General features: G+C 32.9%; 1 protein-coding gene across 2 annotated transcripts in view; it reads left to right on the top strand.

Annotated features, from left to right (window-relative positions):
- Window positions 1-453: 453 nt before the first annotated feature.
- Window positions 454-21973, top strand: part of LOC148616380 (uncharacterized) — a 75997-nt gene continuing 54477 nt past the window's right edge. For both annotated transcript variants that reach the window (XM_088583359.1, XM_088583360.1), the window contains exons 1-26: window positions 454-608; window positions 2335-2898; window positions 3148-3183; window positions 3523-4086; window positions 4302-4328; window positions 4605-4724; window positions 4965-5093; window positions 5793-5819; window positions 6723-6840; window positions 7578-7720; window positions 8709-8823; window positions 9451-9590; window positions 10340-10462; window positions 10884-10913; window positions 12101-12215; window positions 13272-13510; window positions 14155-14269; window positions 14510-14784; window positions 15238-15352; window positions 17049-17191; window positions 18069-18183; window positions 18761-18924; window positions 19198-19321; window positions 19970-20127; window positions 21177-21291; window positions 21619-21851. In XM_088583359.1, coding sequence (XP_088439485.1) covers window positions 536-608; window positions 2335-2898; window positions 3148-3183; window positions 3523-4086; window positions 4302-4328; window positions 4605-4724; window positions 4965-5093; window positions 5793-5819; window positions 6723-6840; window positions 7578-7720; window positions 8709-8823; window positions 9451-9590; window positions 10340-10462; window positions 10884-10913; window positions 12101-12215; window positions 13272-13510; window positions 14155-14269; window positions 14510-14784; window positions 15238-15352; window positions 17049-17191; window positions 18069-18183; window positions 18761-18924; window positions 19198-19321; window positions 19970-20127; window positions 21177-21291; window positions 21619-21851 — 4120 coding nt within the window. In that variant the 5' untranslated portion in view covers window positions 454-535. The remainder of the gene's footprint in view (window positions 609-2334; window positions 2899-3147; window positions 3184-3522; window positions 4087-4301; window positions 4329-4604; window positions 4725-4964; window positions 5094-5792; window positions 5820-6722; window positions 6841-7577; window positions 7721-8708; window positions 8824-9450; window positions 9591-10339; window positions 10463-10883; window positions 10914-12100; window positions 12216-13271; window positions 13511-14154; window positions 14270-14509; window positions 14785-15237; window positions 15353-17048; window positions 17192-18068; window positions 18184-18760; window positions 18925-19197; window positions 19322-19969; window positions 20128-21176; window positions 21292-21618; window positions 21852-21973) is intronic.

Raw genomic sequence — 21973 nt, 5'->3', positions numbered from 1 at the left:
TCAGAGAATCTTGGCATTATTTTGCCTCTTAGGGATTCTTGGCATTGTTTTGTACTTTAGGGATTATTGGCATTGTTCTGTATCTTTAGGAATCTTAGTTTTGTTTTTTATCTTACGGATTCTTGGCATTATTTTGTCCATTTCCCAATAGTTACCATCTTCGGCATTGTTCTTCAAAACCTAGTCTTTTGAACTGCGATAAAAAAAACGAATAACTTGTAGCTTCTATCTTTAAATAATGAATCACAGAAACTTATCAATACGCGGAAAAGCTCTGGACATATTGATCTTTCACCTGCGTTTCCGAAAATAGCAGCGACATGCGACATGGGAATGGCTTTCTTTATCTCGGGCTAGATTTGGTATACTGTAGGCGTCCCTTCTGTCAGATAGTTTGACCTGATCTTGTCTCCTTATCTCTTCAATATAAGTCCTTGATTGAGATTGACCAACCACAAGAAACGCTTACGTTCGCCTTGGTATAAGAGTGTTGTTTCCATTCGAAACTTCATTTTCGTTTTTCGTAATACAAAGGATGAGGAGCGCTATAGCGCTCATTCTTTGGACAGTCGCCGTCTATCAGACGGTGACGCTTTCGAATGCAGCAGGTCAGTATTTTATTATATAATGTTAGATGTCTTCTATCATATGAACCACACTCTTTTATCTAAGTGTCACGAATATGTTTTACTAATATCTCATGTCCTGATTTTTTTTATCTCTGTAAGGGCTACTGTATAACTTGATTGTGTAAATTTGTTTAATATGTACATTGTATTTGAGGGAGTTTCTAAACCTTATATGAACACTTTGAAAAACACGATAAAATATTCAAAAACAAAAAATTAATTGAAATTCGCACGTTTAATTATTAAATTGTAACTTTTTTTTCCTGAATTGTCGTTTGATTTGATGTCCATGCATTGCTAAATTTAGCAGTTTAAATGAAATATTCTTTAAAAGATAAACTTTGATGTGATAGTCTTAAGAAGAACTTCGATGTTTCATTACCCAATTATAATCACCAATAAGCTGATAAGAAGTTAGAAATACTTGACCTTAGATCTAATTTAGTGGAACATAGCCCTTAACTGCGTACTGAAAATGTAGGATAGTCTTATCTTTCACCTGTTAAGATCCCTCGCTGATAATATTTTTAGGCGTACAAAAACAAGAAATCCTTGTGTAACATATGATCGAGTCTCTTATTAGGATCACAAAAATAAAATCGATGTTTTTAGTGAAACAAGAAGTGTATGTTGGTGTTAATCATAACTGTATAGTAATAATAGAAAATATATTTGGATAGTAAGTGTAAGTGTTCGTAAGAATCAGGCAAAATGGGAAAAATCAGAAACATGCGTGTCAAAACCCCACCGATCTGACATTGTAATATCATTCAAGGATACCTTCTCTTTGAAAAGACCATTTTCAATCTTTGCATCACTGGATTTGCTCAGATATTTTTCAATAAAATGTTAGAGACACAGTTATCTGCCCTTGAAATGTTCATTTTCAGTGCATTTTAATGAAATTAAAACTCCATGAACCAACAAGATATGGAAAATATTGTCTTTTTTTCTTGATTCTGATGTTGCAAATAGTCAAATGATGGTTTTTATTAATACCATGTTGCACCCATTGCCTGATTCTCACAGAAACTGACACTTTAAGTGATCACGCCAAACATAATTTAAAAATCTACATTTAGCATTTGATTTTACCCTCGAAGATTTTTTTTTATTTTCTAGTATTTAAGTAGCAGTCTTTGTAAGAATTATGCAAATTCTGTAAATTGTGATACACCCCAAAAAGGCTACACAACTTTATTTTTGTTATTAAGTTGCTTTATAGGTCTATATTATGAAATGTATAATTATTTATTCCAATCTGTCTGCTCTTAGGAGATAATCCATATTGAAAATTCAACAGTTTCGGTTGTATTTAAGTGTCATTTACAGAGTTATCTACCTTGATTTTAAATTGTACAGTACATTCTATATATTTTTATCTCCTAAGAGCAGGGGTTATATGAAAAATAACATGTTAATTTCTGTTTACTATGACATTTTAATCAGAATATGAAAAATAAAAATATGCATGCTTTCCAACCATGTATCGCGTTTCCATGATACTTAGCTGGAGTGATATTTAATTTGTTTTTGTCTGGAACATACATTGATTACACGGTGTAAAACTACATTTTCTGTCACACATACATTTACATAATGTCATGCGCAGTGTCACTTGTTTTTTTTTTTCATCTAAATTGATAATTAAAACGACATATTTAAATTTCTATACCTGTTAAAGATTATATTTGTTGTTTTTCAGGTTGTTCAACAAAGGCAGATGTAACTTTTGTGTTAGATTCCTCTGATTCTGTCGGACAAACAAACTTTGCTAAACAACTGGACTTTGTTAAAAACACAGTAAATAGTTTAGATGTACGGCGAGATCAAGTGCAAATAAGTGCAGTGACGTACAGTTCTGGTGTGCATAATCAGTTCTTCTTGAACAATTATGCCACCAAGGCAGACGTACTGAATGCCATCTCGGGTATTAAATATTTACCTGGATCGGCAGATACAGGCGATGCCATTACATATGTCACGCAAACATCGTTCATGCCGAACCATGGAGCGAGAGGTGGTGTTCCTCACGTTATGGTACTTGTCACGGACGGTCCGTCAGTAACAAGGGAGATAACTAAACTAAAAGCCCAGACAGCTAAAGACAATGATATTCTCATTTATACCGTCGGCGTTGGTAATGGTATTGATACAGATGAGCTGAAATCTGTTTCCAGTAATCCAGACTCAAGATATTTCCTCACTGCTGACAACTTCAACTCACTCAACAGTCTGTCTGACCTTCTAGCCACAAAGATCTGTAATGGTCAGTTAACCTCAAATTTTGTCACTTTCGAAACAGTAAATTGCTACAAAGGTGTCCATACTCGCTTTAACTATAAAGAGTAATGAGTTGATTCTTAGTTAACCATTCTAAGTGATACCAAAGATAATGGCATTGTAACCCTACATGTAACAAGTTGCGGAAAAAAGAGTAATTAATTAAAACAATATGTAAGTGCATTATTAGTTGTCCTTTGAATATGTAACACCAGGTTATTTTTATACTTTTCAGAGGTGCAAAGCAAATATCTACTCCCACCACCAACCGGTATGTATATCTTAATCATTCACCATACTGAAGTTCAATAGCCATTGCTTTCGTTCATAACTCTTTCCTTTTGTCCACCAAGTATTCAAGAATTAAGATACTGACATGCATAAGTTAGCTCCGTAACATTTTGTTTTATGTAGAGAACGCATTTAAGTTACATACGTCAAACAGTACAAAAATATAACTATTGACCTTTCGTAATCTTTGCGTACAAAAATAATTTCCTTCAAAACCAAATTGTGTGTGATAAACTTAGGAAATTACAGACCATAGAACATTATACAGCATATTGATTCATATTCACCGCCCTTCTTTTTCCTGTCACTGACGTTATAGGCTGTCTACAGAAAGCGGATGTTGTCTTCATGGTAGACTCTTCCAGTAGTGTAGGAACACTCAACCTTGAGAAAACAGAGAACTTCATCAAAAACTTCGTCACAAAACTTAATGTTGGAAAAGATGGAGTCCATGTTGGTCTAGAACAGTACAGTAGTAGACCTTCCTCTGAATTTCCACTCCGAATGTATGATAATAGATATGACATCATGAGGGCTATCCACGGCATGCAGCTTCTAGGAGGAGGAACCAATACCGGAGACGCCATAGAGTTTGCTAGGACAACAATGTTTTCCCCACAAGGTGGAGCCAGATCAAATGTTCCCAGAATTGCCATAATGGTTACTGACGGAGGAACTGCAGAAGTCAGTGCTGCCATCAATCAAGCTAACCAAGCTAGACAGTCTCACATTGGTATGTTGGGAATAGGAGTAGGTTCTGGTGTAAATATGGCGGAACTCAACCAGATCGTCGACCAGCCGGCTGCTACTCATACGATTACTGTCAATAGCTATGATCAGTTAGAAACTGTCTCAAACCAACTGATGAGTATGGCTTGTGGAGGTAAGGATTTAAAGTTTATTATTTCTGACTCATAGACAGTATCAAATTGAAATAATGCGTAAAACTTCGGAACATTGTGAACTGTTTAAAATATGTCGTTCTTTTAGTGTCACAAAAGGCCATTGCGTAACATGTTCATAATATTTATTAGACGAATGAATGATATCTAACTGAATTTCATCGTAAATTGATATTGTCATTTCTTTTTTTTTCAGTTCAATCATCAATCGACTTCCAGTCACGTGAGTAGAAGTATTTTTTTCTGTACATCGGCCGTTACTGTATGTTAATCGATGAAATAAAACGTTCTTTGTCAAAATATTAAAAAAAAAACCGAATACCTACATGTATATGTTGCATGTAGACTATAATAGTACCACACCGAGTTCTAAACCACATATCAAGTTATTTCAAGATGTAAAGTGCCATGCAACAGTTAGTTAAGGACTTCAAAGTAATAGCAAAAGGACTGGCATGTATTGTCACTTATCGTTAAATGTATTTTTTTTATTCAAAAGACGCACAACAGAATTGTAAAGATAAGATTAATAACTGTCATGAGTATGGCACCAAAGTATGTAATGACTACCAAGGATGGGCTTCAGAGAACTGCAAGGCTTTCTGTGGCAAATGCGAATGTGAGTATATTAATTCTTGCTCTAACTGGAAAATAACTTACCATTCTTAGCACGTTATCGCGAGAAATTAAAACAATCTCAGTATGGATTAGTGACCAATAATTGTTTATAGTTAATTAATTTTTTCTGTTATCATGTTATTAAAAGATAACTATGTAAGTAAATATGGCATTCATAATGTAGGCGTCGAATATGATTCAAATCTCTATCGAATTCTATTATTTGTTTTGCTTATTACAGACACCTACACAGTACCAAAGCAGGTATGTTCCGACGTCCTCAGCGACTGTGCTAGCTACGGTAAAGCCGCTTGTACCCAATACGCAAAGTGGGCCGGTGACAACTGTAAACAATATTGTGGACTGTGTTGTAAGTACTCCACATCTTGTTATTTTATATCTAAGAATATTAGATCAATATGAAATGTAATTTTGATTTAAATAGTTTTGAATACAAAAATGTAAATAACAGTTAGTTGAAAAAAAATTATGAAAAAAATTACCAGTGGGTATATTTGAAATACAGTTTTATCAAATAGTGTGATATTAAACGTCCCTGCAGCCCTTTTCACAAAAAAATCGTAAGAGTAAAATTAGTCGTAAGTTGTGACGTCACAATACTTAACTCTATTATGACATCATAACTTAGGAATAATTTTACACTTACGATTTTTTGTGAAAAGGTCCCTGGTATGTTTCATACTTTTAGTTCATTACTTGCCATATATCAGCAACTATAAAGCTTTCTTGAAGTTTTATTTTTTTTTTAATTTGAAGAAAGGTCCGCTTTAATGTAACGTAACAATATCAGGGCGGAGATTTTTACAAATATTCATTATATATCTACATGTGTTATTAAATATAATTTTAAATTAATTATTTATGTGTTTTTTATACTATAATACTTAAAATTGAGTAAAAATTTCGTAGTTCTAAGAAGCCCGATCCACCCGCTCCTCGGTAGAGTCACATGTACAATGTATACAGTAACTAGTACTGGTATCAGAACACTGACAATAGCATTGATAATTCATCTTTTGTCATTAATTTAATCATATTTTATTTTTAGCTGTTACAGCTGTTACAGGAGGATTCTGTAAGTACCGTTTTAGTCTGTTTATTGTTTTATTGAGTGTTTAAAAATACATATCTCTTATTTTGAAATAATATTTATCATATTTTTTATAACTGTGCAAATCACATGTAAGTATTAACCGTTTGTACTTTTTGGAATAAAATTCTAACGTCCTATTAGTATTTGACTCAATTAAATGAAGGGACAAAGCAAGTATTGGACGAATTTACCTGTTTGTTCGTTTCACTCCCCGACAGTTTTTACCTCAATTTGAATGGAGGTTTGTAGGGTAACGATTTACGGTTTTCGTTTTGCTATCTCGTTAAAAGCTAGATTTTATTTGGTTAGATACATTATACATTTACTTTTACATGCATGTTATTCATGCTTAAAAACAAATTGTATAATGATCCGATCCTGAAATCCAATGGCAGATCTAAATTCTTCCCTCCTATTTTTGTTGCAATGAAATATTCAAGTTTTACCTCATAGGCAATGTGATATCAGAAAGAGTAGGGACTTTCCTGTATGAAAAGTGGATGACTCAGAATATGTTTTCATCTTTTATGCTTTCTATTTATTTCATTTATTTCGTAGCAAATTCTTATATATAAACATTTTAAAAACAAAATTGGAATATTACGTTGTCTGAGTCTTGATGGGACACTGTAATAATTGGTCAAAATTATACAATAATCAACGTCTCAAAGAGTGGATACTTCACAGAACATCACACTTTTTTCAATGTTTTTGGAAGGGGTTACACAACATCATGGTGTTGGTTTATAATTTAAAAGACCTGTTAAGTTCAAAATCATGCTACAATTATAGTTTTACATGTATATAAATGTATATGGCTTTGATATGACCGTATGCATAACAATGAGGCTAGGCTGTTATTCACTTAAAATATCTTGTTTTTAGACAATCAGTGTGCTTACAAGGGTAAGGTCCACAGCCCAGGAGAAAAATGGTATGATGGATGTGATTATGAATGTGTATGTCAGGATGGTGCTAGTGGAAAATACCAGTGTTACAACAGGTTGGTCTTAGCTATAAAGTTACATTTTTGACAGGAGGCATTGGAGTCTTGTTTATAGCATGCCCAATAAGATGAGTGATTAAAAAGAATGATTTACCAAATTAGAAGTGGTGATGGTCATAAAGATTTAACCATATAACTAATTACAATGTACATACACATACATTAGTGATCTTATTTTGGATACTGGTATCCATGACAACCAATTGTTTGTATTGTTCCTTCTGATGATCATAGTACAGGGATGTCAAGTTTTGACAAGCCACATGTGTTGGTTTTTTGTAAAGATCAAAGACTGTAAAATTGCCAGTTTGACGTCCATTTCTTGGAGTATCACACTTCTTGTTGGAAACTTGATCTTCAGATCTTTGACCAGTCTAGATGGTATCATGTACATGTAACATGTAACATGTACGCTGCTACAAGTTTTTTTACCCCATTTTATCTGAACAAAAACTAATTTCAATAATACTAAAATCTTTAACTGGCATGAATTGAGATGGACCACACTCAACCAAGATATTATATTATCAAGCTTCAGGATCAGAAATTTACTAAAAAATGTAATTAGCCCTGAAATAGAATTTCTTGTTCACATTTTGCTGTATACATGTACCTGTAAATACTAACATTTTAATGTTCCTGTACTGGAGTTTGCATTCTTGTCCAAAAATGACCTGTCTAGGAATGACTAGTATTCCCAGCTCAGTGCTATATATTTATTGTTCTGTTTGTAGATGTCCAGTTTATTACAACCTTCCATCAATGTGTACCCTTGTTAGAAAACAAGGTGGATGCTGCTTGGAACCAGTCTGTAACTTCAACCCAACTGTACAGAAATTTGAGTCCTCTGGAAAGGGTCAAAATGCACTTGGAATAGGTGAATTATTTTTAATGCTAAGCGTTCAGGTTGTGATATGTAAATCATATGTAATGCTGAGTATTCAGGTTTGGATTGTTAAATCACTTGTCAGGCTGTGTGTTCTGGTTCCGATAGGTGCATTTTTGTAGTGTTTAATGTTCTAGGATTTTTTTATAAATTTTAGATTTTCTCTAGAAAACTTCAAATAAAGATTAACTTTCCCCCAGATAAAGTCTGTTTTCCGAACTCAACAAATCCTTCAAACATTCAAGTTTTCTACTTACAAAAGGGAAAGTGGGCATAATAATAAACTTTTCACACCAAAATTACACTTGCCCCAGGTGACAGGAAAATGGAGTCCTAGAACACTGGTGTTCAATGTTCAGGTTGGGACAGATATATCCATTGTAATGCTGAGTGTTAAGGTTTGGATAGGAACAATGCTGTTAATTCAGGTTGGGATAGGTAAATCCTTTGTAATGCTGATAATTCAGGTTGGGATAGGTTAATCCTTTGTAATGCTGATAATTAAAGTTGGGATAGGTAAATCATTTGTAATGCTGATAATTCAGGTTTGGATAGGTAAATCATTTGTAAGGCTGATAATTCATGCTGGAATCAACATTTACATATACATGTATAATGGAATTCATAATGCATTATTTATATACATGTATACATATATATAGGGATTGAATTTCAGAATTTTTTCCACTAGTTAAATTTAGCAAGTACCGAAAATTTACACTTGCTAGATTTGAAGTTTTTTGGGTTATTTTTGGACTTTACCAATATGACATAGAATTTTACCAGCAAATTTTAGCAAGTGGAAATAATTTCTACTAGCAAAATCGAATTTCAACTTGCATTTAGAAAGTATTTCCCCTTAAATTTGATCACTTTCCATGTATTTATAAACATTAATACACCCACATATTTCTTTTTCTACATACAAATGTTATTGTAATTTTGTCTTCTGTAATGGCCTTCTGTATGTTCACTTTAGATGTATGTGTTTACAAGGGTAAACAATACTACCAAGACCAGTCATGGGCTGATGGCTGTGACTACCAGTGTACATGTACCAATGCTCAACAGGGAACCTACCAGTGTGAACAATTGTAAGGATTATTGGATTACAATCAAAATAAGGCAACAATAGAAATAAGATTGTGTGTCCATATAACATTTATACTATCCAAGATCCAGACACACCATTCATACTATTTGATAATTTGATACGTTTTTTCTCAAAGTATATGTAATGCAAAAAAAAAAGACATTGCTGTCTCCTGTTACCAGACCAACCTGGATATTGTTCCTGTTACAAAATTTGTTCCACATTTGAGAAATTGCTTGTGTCTAGTTCTGACCTAGGTTTGTTTTATCAAGAAAATCTCTGCTCCTGTTGTAGTGGTATCACAAATATGGGGGCTAGCACAGTTATATCTAAGAGATTGTATTAATTATCTTTTTAAGAATGTATTCATCATCAGGAAAAATCCAAGTACATTTAAAAAAATATAATGAAAAACATATCATGACCTACTGACCTGGAATACTTGGTAACAAGAAATAGACATGCATTTATTGTTGTCCTAAGTGATCACTGATTGAAGCATGTAGACTCTTTTGTATATATACAATTTTTGTTGGTTAAATGTCTGCTTTTTTGTGGCTTTATATAACAAAAGGGTCTAAATCTTTTTGATAATTCTTCTGAAAACATCCATTTGTTTTGGTTTCAGGTGCCCATCTTACACAGTATTGCCACAAGTTTGTCACTTAGAACAGACCCCCGGACAGTGTTGTAAACAACCAGTATGTGAGTTTACCCAACAAGCTGGTACCTTCAGTGGAAATGGTATGGTCAGTGGCAATGGAACCAGTAAGTCACATTATATAGTCAACATAATGGCATGATCAGTTATTGCCCCCTAACCCCCTAGCCGAAACAGGAGTATACATGTGTTACTTAGTTGTTAATTCTTCCCTTCATTCTTTTGTTCACAGTTCATATTAATGATAAACCTTGAAACTTGGATCAGAAGATTTTGCTCAAAGTTTAGACCACAAATCAGTGGGGTTTTATATCAGATTGTCTTCAGCTGCACTTGCACTATCAGATACAAACAAAAATATTCTTAAGTGTTTTGTACCATTTGGAGACAGTTTAGGACTGTTCTTGGAATAAATAATTCAACACAAGGTACCTTTATCGTCTCTTCATTGAGGGAAAGCTTCATTGAGAAGATTACATGTTGTCTAGATGTAAATTGGAATGGTTAATTCAAGTAGTAACTAACTGGCATTTTAATTGTTTTTTTTTCTGTATACAACAAGTACAGTTGAAAGGAATATATTCTATTAAACAAGACAGAAAAGTTATAAACATTATTTAGTTTAAGTTATTATGGTAAAACACATGTTTTATGTGCACCTTAATTGATTGATTAAAGAGTAGGTAAAGATAGTACTTTTTTAAGCTACGTGTGTTTCTAAGATAATTAAATTTTGTAAAATTAGTCCCCCGTGGATGGTAGTGGATTAAGTCAGCATTGATTTTCTATTTTGGTATACATGCATCAATCTCAGTTTCTTGGTAACCTTGTTTAACTTAACAAATATAATATTTAGGTATGACAGCTCCAGTTACTGGACCCTGTCTGGATCTAGTGACCTGCTCTAACTACGGCAGTGATGTCTGTACAACATACAGGGATTGGGCAATGAAGAACTGCAGAAATACTTGTAATTTCTGTGAGTACAGAATGTTTAGTTTTTAAGGGTATTTGAAGCACATCAATATGTCTTATTGCTGCTGTACAATTAAGTTTCAACTTTATGTTAATTAAAATAACTTTAATGGATAAAAGAATGAATATGGTGAAATGTAACAAATGCATCATCATTTAAACAGAATACAAAGTAATATATAGTTGTAGAGATCTCCATGAGGGAGTTATAGCAGTTAGACTGTAGAAGTGGTTTGAAATATTTGCCTTGTTACTGCTAAAACAATTTTCTATGAGTAACTAATCTGTCTTAACTGAAATGGCATTTTGTTTTTTGTTTATTTTTAATTATATAGGAAGCTGTTCAGCTTCTTGGCCTTTTTGACAGTTTCATGACCCTCAGACCTTAGTAAAAGTTTGACATGCTTTTTTTTTGGTCATTTTAGGTCCAAGTACACAACAAGCAGGCCCTAATGGTAGGTTATTGCATTCAATTGGTGTGAGGTCATTGTTGGTTAATGACAGTTTTGTAAGATTGCTTAAAAAAATAACAAAAATATTTTTAAATTTGTATGTGAATGCTAAAAAACATAATGTTACAATTTTTAGGATGAAGAAAAATATGATTCATAGAAATAATTCAGTATTTTCCTTCATGAGTATCTTAAAGAGGTGTTTATCTTCATAGACTCATGGTTATTTTTTTACCAGTCTTGACTGCAAATTACAGTCTACATGGATTGTAGATATATTACCCATGTACTAAAATATCAAACTTCAGGAAGTTATAAATCATTTTCATAAAATACAGCCTAAAGTATAAATGACCATAATGTTGTATAAACAGATCCTCTGAAATATGTTCCTTATACCAAACACAATATCCACATAATTAACCTTGTTTTGAATTTTAATTGATGGTTAAATGATGATTTATTTATTCTGAAATTAAAAAAAAAGATTACTGCATAAATGGATTGGTTCTGTAAACTATCATTATAAAACAATCTAAATTAATATAAATAAACAAGCTCAGGATTTGTGAGTATGATGATATAGAATATTTTACCATTTTGGGTGGCATATTTCCCATTATCAAATTTCTGTGTTGGAGAATACGTTTTTTATGATCCTCTTTTAGATGGCGTTAGAGATTTGGCACTGTCTAACAAGTCCCTAGTTTGATTGAATTATGGTCCATCAGGAATTGGATTCTTTTCTTTGTCTTTTGTCAAAAATTTCAACAAGGACATGTTGACTGTTCAAACGACAAAAAATTTCTGATAGTAAAGAGTACTACATGTATGAGATAGTTTTAAAAAGTGTTCACTTGTCGATAATCCAAAAGCCCTGAAGTTATAATTTACGAAATTGAGACACCAGATACCGGGGGTAGATGAAAGATTTGATCTATGGGGGATAACTGTGAAATATCAGGACTCAAATTTGGTGATCTTTTATTTTCACGATTCCCTGAACCTCGCGAATATAGCGTAATTTGGAACCTTGTGAAAATTACCTGCTATACGGTATATTCTAAGAGGTTTAAGTACTGAAAGGAAAGTAGCATTTACTAAAAAGAACTAGATGCTGAATGAACACATTGTTTTCTAAGTTTACAGTATTGAGAAGTAGTTAATGGAAGCCATGTATTTTATTTCAGATCGATGTGTATATTCTGGTAAGGCATACAAACAAGGAGAAGTTTGGGCACCATCATGTAGTGAGAGATGTCATTGTGAAAATGCTAGATATGGATATTACAGATGTGTTAACACGTGAGTTGCAGTGAAATACTGAAGGTCACACAAACACACACACACACTTAAACCAGGGATGAAGGAAAAATGTCGTCATTTCCTGCTTCTAGCAAACCACCTTCCATGCTGCTTGTTGAAAGATAATGGAAAGAATATCGATTGATTGGTTGTTGTGGTTTAACACCTGAGCAGAAAATATTTCAGCTATATTCAGGCAATGGAAAGAATATCAATAACAGATTGAGGCTGTATAAAATGCTGTGATATTGCTGAAGTGTGGTTGTTTCTTTGGAGATTTAGTTTATAGATTACACTTCTTTATCATAGCATAATCTTTTAGTAATATACTGTAAACGCATTAATTTTTGCGGATTCTGTCAAGTGAACATATTTGCTGGTATCAATTTTCACAGTTTCAATAAAATGATTAGTGTTGTTTAGTGTTCAGTAGCAGTCTTTGTAAGAGTCATGCAAAATCTGAAAAATGTGATACACCCCAAAAAAGGTTAAATATTTTTATTTTTCTAATTAACTTTTTGTATGGGTCTATACTATGAAATGAGTAATTATTCATTCAAATCAGCCTGCTCTTAGGAGATAATCAACACTGAAAATCCAATAGATTCTTTTGTATTTGAGTATCATTTACATAGTTATCTCCCTTAATTTTGAAATCTATAGTGCATTCTATATAATTTGTATCTCCTGAGAACACGGGATATATGAAAAACCGAATGTTAATTTCTGTTTACTATGGCAATTCAAGCAAAATATCAAAAATAAAAATATGTAGGCTTTTTACCCAATAATTACATTTTGCATGATTCTTAGCTGGAGTGATACTTAAAAATCATTTTCGCGTGTACTATTTTTTGCGGTTATCTGTCCACTGTCAAAATCGCAAAAATTAGTACACCGTGAAAATCAGTATGTTTACAGTATATATTTTTTTTTATATTAAATTAAATTTGAATTGTTTTCTTATTGATGGATCAAAATTCTACTTGTTATTCCTTCACTTAATATATTGAACCTAAAATACCTCCGACACTTGAATTGTTGGTTGTTTTACAGATGTCCTAAATATACTAACCTGCCATCTGGTTGTTCAATGGTGAAACAGAATGGTGAATGTTGTGCTCATGCTCAGTGTAGTGGTGGTGTGTTTCTCACCTCTGCCATGACTAGTTACTCCCTCGGAGGAGGTACAGACATACACATTCAGAGTCCTGGAGGTTCGATCTTTGCTGTACCCACAGCACCTGGATCATCTGGCAGTCTCACTGGAACTGGTATCATGCCACCAACAATTGGTGAGTACTGGCTTGTTTATTGTCCTATAGACAGGGGGTCAGTGAGTTATGAGGAACTATTTTCTTGGAATGATAATGAAAACTGTTAAAAAAATGTTTAGAATTTGTAATGTGCTACTATAGTGTGTGGAAAATATTGACCCAATAACAACCCCCCCCTTAAAAAAAAAACAAAAACAAAAAGAAAGAAAAAAATCAAAGCAACAGGCTGATTACCTACCATCATTCAGCTTTTTGTAATTCTACTTGTGGTTTGTCTGATATGACATTTGTAATGAGCCACTTTAAAATAGACAAATAATATATAATGATTGATTGATTGATTTTTGGGGTTTAATGCCACAGAAGGGTTCTTTAACGTGCGAGGAATGATGGAATGTAAAGCTGTGATTCAAAAACACCATAAAATGTAACAGTAAACACCAAGTTCTATAGGATAGTATGTTAAACCAGGTCTCAGCAATCACCACATCTTATATAATTGTACTGGCTATGATAATTGTAATGATTTCTTTAAATCTTTAGTGAATGAATCATCTTCCTCGTATGAGTTTTGAAATCTTACAAAATTATAATTCTAATATTGGACTCATTGATGTTTGTATAAACTTTCAGTAGTAATTTTAAAATTTCTTGTATTACAGATGGTTGTTTGTATAATGGAAAGGTCTACACCCAGAACCAAGCATGGATGGATGGTTGTTCTAAATACTGTGTCTGTGTTGATGCAACTAAAGGTCAAATGTCATGCAGAGCCAGGTATGTAGTATACTCATACTCGTAAGCATAGGTGTGCAGGGGTTAGGACAAACATATGAATAATATGATGACCTAAAAATAATGTCTTACTTTTTTCACAACATGTATTATATTCTTAGTGTATCATTAAACCAAATTTGGTTGAACATACTGTTACTCAAATGAAGGGTTATTGGGGAAAGTTCTACTCCTTACAAAGTACAAGTTGTCATATGGTTGATTTTACTTATTACATTGAAGATGCCCAACATACCAAGGAATGACACCAACTTGTGTATTGAGCACAGATCCAAACGATCCATGCTGTAGAGCTCCTAAATGTACATATGATGCCAACCTCGGCAAGGTGCCTCAGCCTGTACCAACATTTGGTCAGGCAGCCTTGACATACTCAGTTGTCTCTCCCAAGACAGGACTTGAACATCACAACTATGGACAAACCTACATTCCTTTGATTGGTACTGGCTTCACACCAGCTCCCCCCACAGTTAATCCAGGAAAAATTGCTGCAGGAGGTTTGTATATCTTTTTTATACTCTGGTCATCTTCTTCATGATTGATTTCACTTATGAGTATATATCTTTAAAACTTTTATGAAGGTTAGGCATTATACACATGTAGATTTGGATGAAAGATATTAATGTATTTCTGCAGGGGGCAATAACCCAATTTTAAGATTTGCCCTTGTTTGGGTTGGTGGATGGTTCTCATAGTAAATTGGTAAATTTTAATGTCTTGTAGTGTGAAAATAAATTGTGATAGGGAAAAGCTTTAGATTTAAATTTGGTTGGTATACTTACATTGTTTCCCACTGCTGAAAGTTATTTAATAGTATAAAGTAGAAAATTATTTTCTAATTTAAAAAGAATGTTTGCAGTGTTGATTTATGACATGTAAGTATGAAAGTTACTCTTACTTTAAAAGATAAGACAATTAAGATTCATTATAATTATTAAAATTGTTTGCAGGTTATTGTTCATATGGTGGAAAGAGGTACAATGTAGGAGAAAAATGGGATGTTGGTTGTCAGTACAACTGTATCTGTGATGACGGACAACAAGGTCATTACACATGTGTAGAAAAGTAAGTAAGGACAAAGTAATACAAGTTCAAGATAAACACATATACACAGGCAAATTTGCCACACATGAGAATTATATAATTTGTACCATATGATTATCATGTAAATCGAGCACCATATGATAATCATATGATTATCGCATGATTGTCATATGATAATCATATGTTTTTCACAAACATGATTGTCATATGATTTCAAGCCAAAATTAACCTATGAGAATCATATGATAATCCTATGACTATCATATGTTAATTATCATATGATTACCATAAGATTATCACATGGATGGAGCACCATATGATTATCATATGTGAAACATTTGGCTGTGTATATACAATCAAACTTCACTCGCTCGAACTCGGATGGCTCGAACACCCAGGATTTCTCGAACAATTCAAAGTACCAAAATTTTCTCCTATATAATCAATATAAATAACCTTGGATTTCTCGAACTTCAATTTCTCAAAAACTCGCACTGACTAGTCGGTTCGTTCATTAATAAATCTTAGAGAATAACCCTCACTAACTCAAACTCGTTGGCAATTTTGTCAGCTTGGATAATAAAAGGTGTGAAAAACTGAAACCCTATCATTAATCAGTGTCATTTTAGTTAATTACAGGTAATATTTAAGTCATTACAAATTATTGACCAATGAACCCACACTCTGGATGTTTTTGAAAGAAAACACAGCATTTTTAATGTCCATAAATCAACATAATCTTCCGAAAGCGAATGAAAAAGATCTACGATCTAACACAACTTCGGAGGAAGTAAGCAATTTCTAACGATAAAGTCGAACTCTGACCGGCAACGAAAAAGAATTTCGGAAATATACAAACTTCACTTTGTTGAACTCCCGATAACTCGAACACTTTTCAATGGTCCCTTGGAGTTCGAGCTACCGAGGTTTGACTGTAATATATAATGATATCTATCCTGTAACTATGCTTTCTACTATACTAATAAAGGGTGTCGAATAACACAAAGCTCTATTCCTCACCTGCATAATAGCATCTCTTGGTTACTTTTTCAGTTATGAGCAATGTCAAAAACAGGAAACAGGTAACAAGTTTTAAAATGCCCTTGCTGACCACCACGCTCAAAAGATTGCTGAAAAAAAATAAACTATTTTGGACAAATTTCACATGTTTTATTTAGAAAATGTAGTTGGAGGATAAAAACAAAACTATACAATATTGTAAGAAATTCTTGACGGTTACATAGTCATTTTTTAGACATCATTCTGATACTTAAATATTGTAAAACTGGTAATTTTTTTTGTCTGGGTTTATAAGTTTCTTTTTGACACAAGAATATTTAATGTCTTTTTAGTGTGTAAGCTAAAATATTCACTAAATAACAATACTTGTAACTGGTAAAACAAATATAGCCCCTTTCACTATAGATGAATAATTTATATTAACGCAATTTGTAAAAGGTGCTTATAATTTGCTACATGAATTTTAAGAATTTTTACTACATTATAAATATGTGTTAAGTCTGGTTATTTTTTATGTTCAGGGTGTAAGATACACTAACTAAAATGCATGATTTTCCCTGTAGGTGTGTTAGTCTTACAAACTTTTAGCCATTGTTATGTGCCTGTAGATGTGTCAGTAACACGAATTGTTAACCACTGGTATGTGCCTGTAGGTGTGTCAGTCACATGAACTGTAACTAACTGTTTTTTTCTTTAGGTGTGTTCACTACAGCAACCTCCCAATTGGTTGTTATTTAATCCAGGATCCAGAAAACCCATGCTGTAAGGTTCCAAGATGTAGAGTTCCTCCAAAATATGATATCATCACTGGAGTTAGGACCACACCCACAACTAAGAAAGGTGAGTCCTCTATCTATTTCAAGACAATTGATTACATGACACATCTTTTTTATTTGTTTTTTGTTTTATTTTTAATTTTATTACACCCCTTGGTTAAGTCTGTCTTTATGTCCCACAATAATTCTGTTCTTACATCTTGTAAGCTCAATTGCTCTTTAACTGCTCAATTGATTTTGATGAAACTTTGTTGAAAGGTTAGGCATCACATGTAGATAAGAATAATGGAAAATAATTATTGTATGTTACGTGAGAGCGATATAATCCAAAATGAGGGGCTTAAGTGTTGAATCCTCATAAGCAACTTCTATACCATTCTACAGATTGTAGGAAAGTTTGGTATTGTATTATATTTGCATGATTGAAGATAATGAATTTCAGGTCACCACAAAAAAGACATTTAATTTCAATTTAAGGGTATAAGATAATTCTTGTGAGTTTTCTTGCAGTATTTCTAGTTAGTAGTGAAGTTCAGTATTAATATTTACAAAAAAAATGTAAACCATTTGTTTACATCTAATAGGTAGAAGCCAGCTTACACATTTTGATTAAGTCGTCTTTGTTCCTTGCCGAGCATAGTGAAGTTACAGTCATTCTCCATCTCAATCTATTTCAGGCAGTTCTTTTTGTGTTATTCCTGGTCTTTCCAATATTTTCCAGCTCTTTCTTTCTTATTCTTCTCCAACTGTGTAAAGGTCACCATTGTTTACTGTGTTCTTGTGGATTCTAATCTTATGCCTCTCTGGTGGTAATATTTTTGGAAGTTCTCATGTCCGACCTATCCGTGCTCATTTTTTTATTTGAAGTGCTGTTGTTTCACTGTCAAAATTCTAGATGCCAATTGGACCAGCTATAAAATACTTTAGTTTTATCATTATAGGAGTATGCAGTTACAATGGTGAATTTTACCAGCAAGGACAGACATGGTATGATGGCTGTAGTTACAGATGTACCTGTGAGGATGCTGAGAATGGTATCTATAGATGTCTCAGCAGGTTTGTAAATTTATCTATAGGTTTCTCTTGGTATATTATCAGACTAATTCTGAAGTAGAATCAGCTTTAAAGTTTACCTATCTCAAATTTCCTTACCTGATCTTTAACGAAAAGTTATTAACTTAGGTAGATCATACCTATCACATTGAGCATTCTTTTTTGTCATCATGCAAACTTTTTCAGAAGTATGAGTTTTCAATGAACAAATATCATGTTGGAAATGATGTTGAAATTTATTTTCTTTTTGAAATAGGAAAGAATGTTAGATAATTGTTTTTTGAACAAATTTTCAAGAATTTCTCAGCAATGAAGTCAAAATTCCCCACATAATCTAAATAAAGAGTTGTAGGAAATCATCTGCATGAAGGCTCAGTTATCTTGAAAGCAAGTTTGATTTCCAGTGTTTTTTAATTGAAATTTTACAGATGTTAATTCAATGTAAACTTCGAGAAAAATCTGAAATATCTGTTTATTAAAAAATATCAAGAATGATTACCTTCAATTTTTGAAGTGTATCTATAGGGAGTAGAACATGAGAAATACTGTTTCATCCCACTACTTGTATGTGTTATTTTAGATGTCCAGAATACCCACTGAGTACAGGAGCAGACTGTAAGTTAATTCGTGATCCTCGTGATCCAACTTGTTGTGAGATGAGAGTTTGTGGAACAAAGGGTGGAACTTCTGGAAACTCAGTGGTGCCACCAGCAAAATACACTGGAGTGGAAACCAGTTTTCAAGGTATACTATTGAAATAAATCTGTAGGTTAAAAGCTTCGTCATTCTTTTGAAAAGGTGAAAACGATAATGAAATCTTCTAATGAAGATAAGAAGGTCACAAATTTTCCATTTACATAATGAACTTCATTTACATGGTATACCAATGATCCAAGGAGTTATGGAAATTGAAATCTGACAATATTGTACTTTCATGCAAATCAGTATGCATAAGATAATCCTGTATCCATGGTTACTTTCTGTTGGTGTTGTTACCATGGTTATTGTCTATTGTAGGTAAGAGTGGAGTATGTATCTACAAGGGACAAGCCTATAAGAATGGCGATATCTGGGAAGATGGTTGTGACTTCACTTGTCAGTGTGAGGATGAGATCAAGGGAACTTACTCCTGTACTGACAGGTATTGTTTTTTTCTATCTTGTATTTATCAGATGAAGCTAGTTGTATATATATTAACAAAAACTTTTTTTCAAATTTTTATTTCAGTAATGAATTATTATTTTTTTCTCATCTTGTTTGTTTTATTTCAAATTCATGTCATACCATTAGTCTGATTTTAATATTAGATTCTCTGATTACATTTGTGAATTGTTAGAGAAAGAGTTTATCCTTAGGTTAAGATGAATGCCATTCTTCTTTTAATTTAGATTTGTTTTTCATACTACACATTAATTTCAATTTTTTAAATCAACTAGTGAACATGTATTTCCAAACTGTTGAGATAAATAGAATGTTAAAGGTTATCAGGTATTGCCCATATTTATAAATTTTCATGTGTTTTTTTTGCTGGGATTTTGAGAGTTTTCTATTCTTTACCTTTTTTTAATGATTATTTTCTGTTTTTATTTATTGTTTCACATGTTTCTGTTCTTTGCCCCCTTCCCAATGTTATCATCAAGGCAGTAGTTAAAAACATAAATATCAAGAAGTTTTAAATGTAATTCTTGAACATAAGTCAAGAATATATTAAAATGTGACACAAAGACATAGATTTCTGGCTTTAAACTTGAGGAAGTTGGTATGAAGAATGTTCATTGTTCTTGTACAGATGTCCAGTTTATGTCGACCTCAAGCCAGGATGTACTATGGTCAGAGATTTTGCCAATCCATGCTGTGAGAAACCACAATGTACAGTCACTGGTCCACCACCAACCAAGGTTTATTCTATAGCAACCAACCTACCACCAACACTTCAACCAACACAGCGTAAGTAATACCTTAATTATGACAGTACTCTAATTATTAAGTAAACTTAGGCTGATACAACTTAGAATTTGTTAAAACTGAAGAAGTGGTTGTAGACATTAAAACCATATAGCTGCTGAAAGTTCAAGACAGAGAAACCCAAGACAGCCATGACAAGCTCAAGGGAAAGATGTCAAGTTCTTAGAAAAAATACTCAGACAGCCTTGGAGATTCCTAAGGGTAAAATGTCAGGTTCTCATACAAATCCTAGGCAGCAATGGAGATACCCAAAGGCAAGATGTCAGATTCTCAGAGAAATCTCTGACAACCATGGAGATGTCCAAAAGTAAGATATGAAAATAGGAGATATGGTACAATTCCCAATGAGACAGTCATCCACCAAGTAACAACCAATTAAACAAAGATGTCAGGTTCTCTAACAGCGTGTTGATAATTTTATAACATTGGAAACGTTCCAGAGGCTGTCTCGGGTTTCCTATTATTATATTGATAGCAGTGATATACCAATTGTTCCTTATGTAAAATTTTTGTAACAATTCTCACTGTAAAATTAATTCTTTTATTCATTCGCTCTTGCACTTTCTCCCACCATAACATCACGACATACATACCAATCCGCCTTTCACAAAATTGAATTTTTATGTGAAGATAGCAATGAATAATAGAGAAAATATATGTAAAGAATGAGACAACCAATTTATTATTGTGAAATAAAAAAAATATAATCAATTGTGCCAAGAACGCATTAAGATTCAATTTACGTGTAGAACAAGTTCTGCACACTTTTTAAATCATGGCATTCTTCTGTGATCATAGTTAGGTTATTCACTCTTTCCAGTTTATTATTCTTGTCTTTACTGGCAGTGTTTGTTTTTTTTTCTCGTTTTTCAAATTACATTAGGGATAACTATGAAATTATGAATGCTACTCATTTGCGTTAACACATGGATAGTAATCTCATATGGTTAAAAATAGAAATTATCTCTTAGGAAAAAATTTATTCATTTTATTCTGAAAAGTATAAATAGTTGATATATTTGTTTGAACAGAATACTGTATATACAAGGGAGTAAGCTATCTCCAAGGACAAGTATGGGAAGATGGTTGTAGCTTCAAGTGTAGATGTGATGATTCCAGCAGAGGAATTTACACCTGTAACCAGAGGTGTGTTAAAGGTTTTGACACTGTTGCATTGTGCTTTTTTAATTAATCAAATTGAAACTTTTGAAAAAACTTTTTGATATATTAGCATTAATAAGACCTAAAAATTGCTCAGTAAAATTTACATTTTTAAAGAGTTTTGGTGATCTTTAAAAATCATTTATAGCTATCACTTCATAAAATAAGTTGAAGTGATTTTTCAAAAAATGCTAAGACATGTGTTATATTTGTGTAATATTTTCCACATTAAGATTTGTCAATTATAATCTTTTTTCAAAAGTATCCCCCTTTTTAATACACTAAATGTAATGGTTTATTATTATTATAAAGATGTGCTCCACTTGATCCTAATGTACCAGAGGGATGTTCAGTAATGACAGACCCACGTGACCCATGTTGTTTGGCACAGTTCTGTACTGGAACAACGCTAGCTCCTATACCTGGACAAACAAATCCACCAACACCAGTCCCAACCATGAAGGTCCATGAGTTTACAGGACAGGTCTATGTCCCAACACCAGCACCAATCCCAGGCCAGCCTACACCAACTCCAGCTAAATTAGGTAATGTTTTATCATGTAACGGAATACTAACATGGATTTAATTTATCAACCTCTCTAATTTTTAATCCTTACTTGTTTCTTACTTCAGTACAAAATTCTCTAACTGTCAAGATCACTTATTA

Source organism: Perna viridis, chromosome 5 (assembly GCF_037379345.1).
Source record: "Perna viridis isolate PV_CMFRI_1.1 ecotype Kerala chromosome 5, ASM3737934v1, whole genome shotgun sequence".
Classification (NCBI taxonomy): Eukaryota; Metazoa; Mollusca; class Bivalvia; order Mytilida; family Mytilidae; genus Perna; species Perna viridis.
This window is presented reverse-complemented; position numbering and strand designations above follow the sequence as displayed.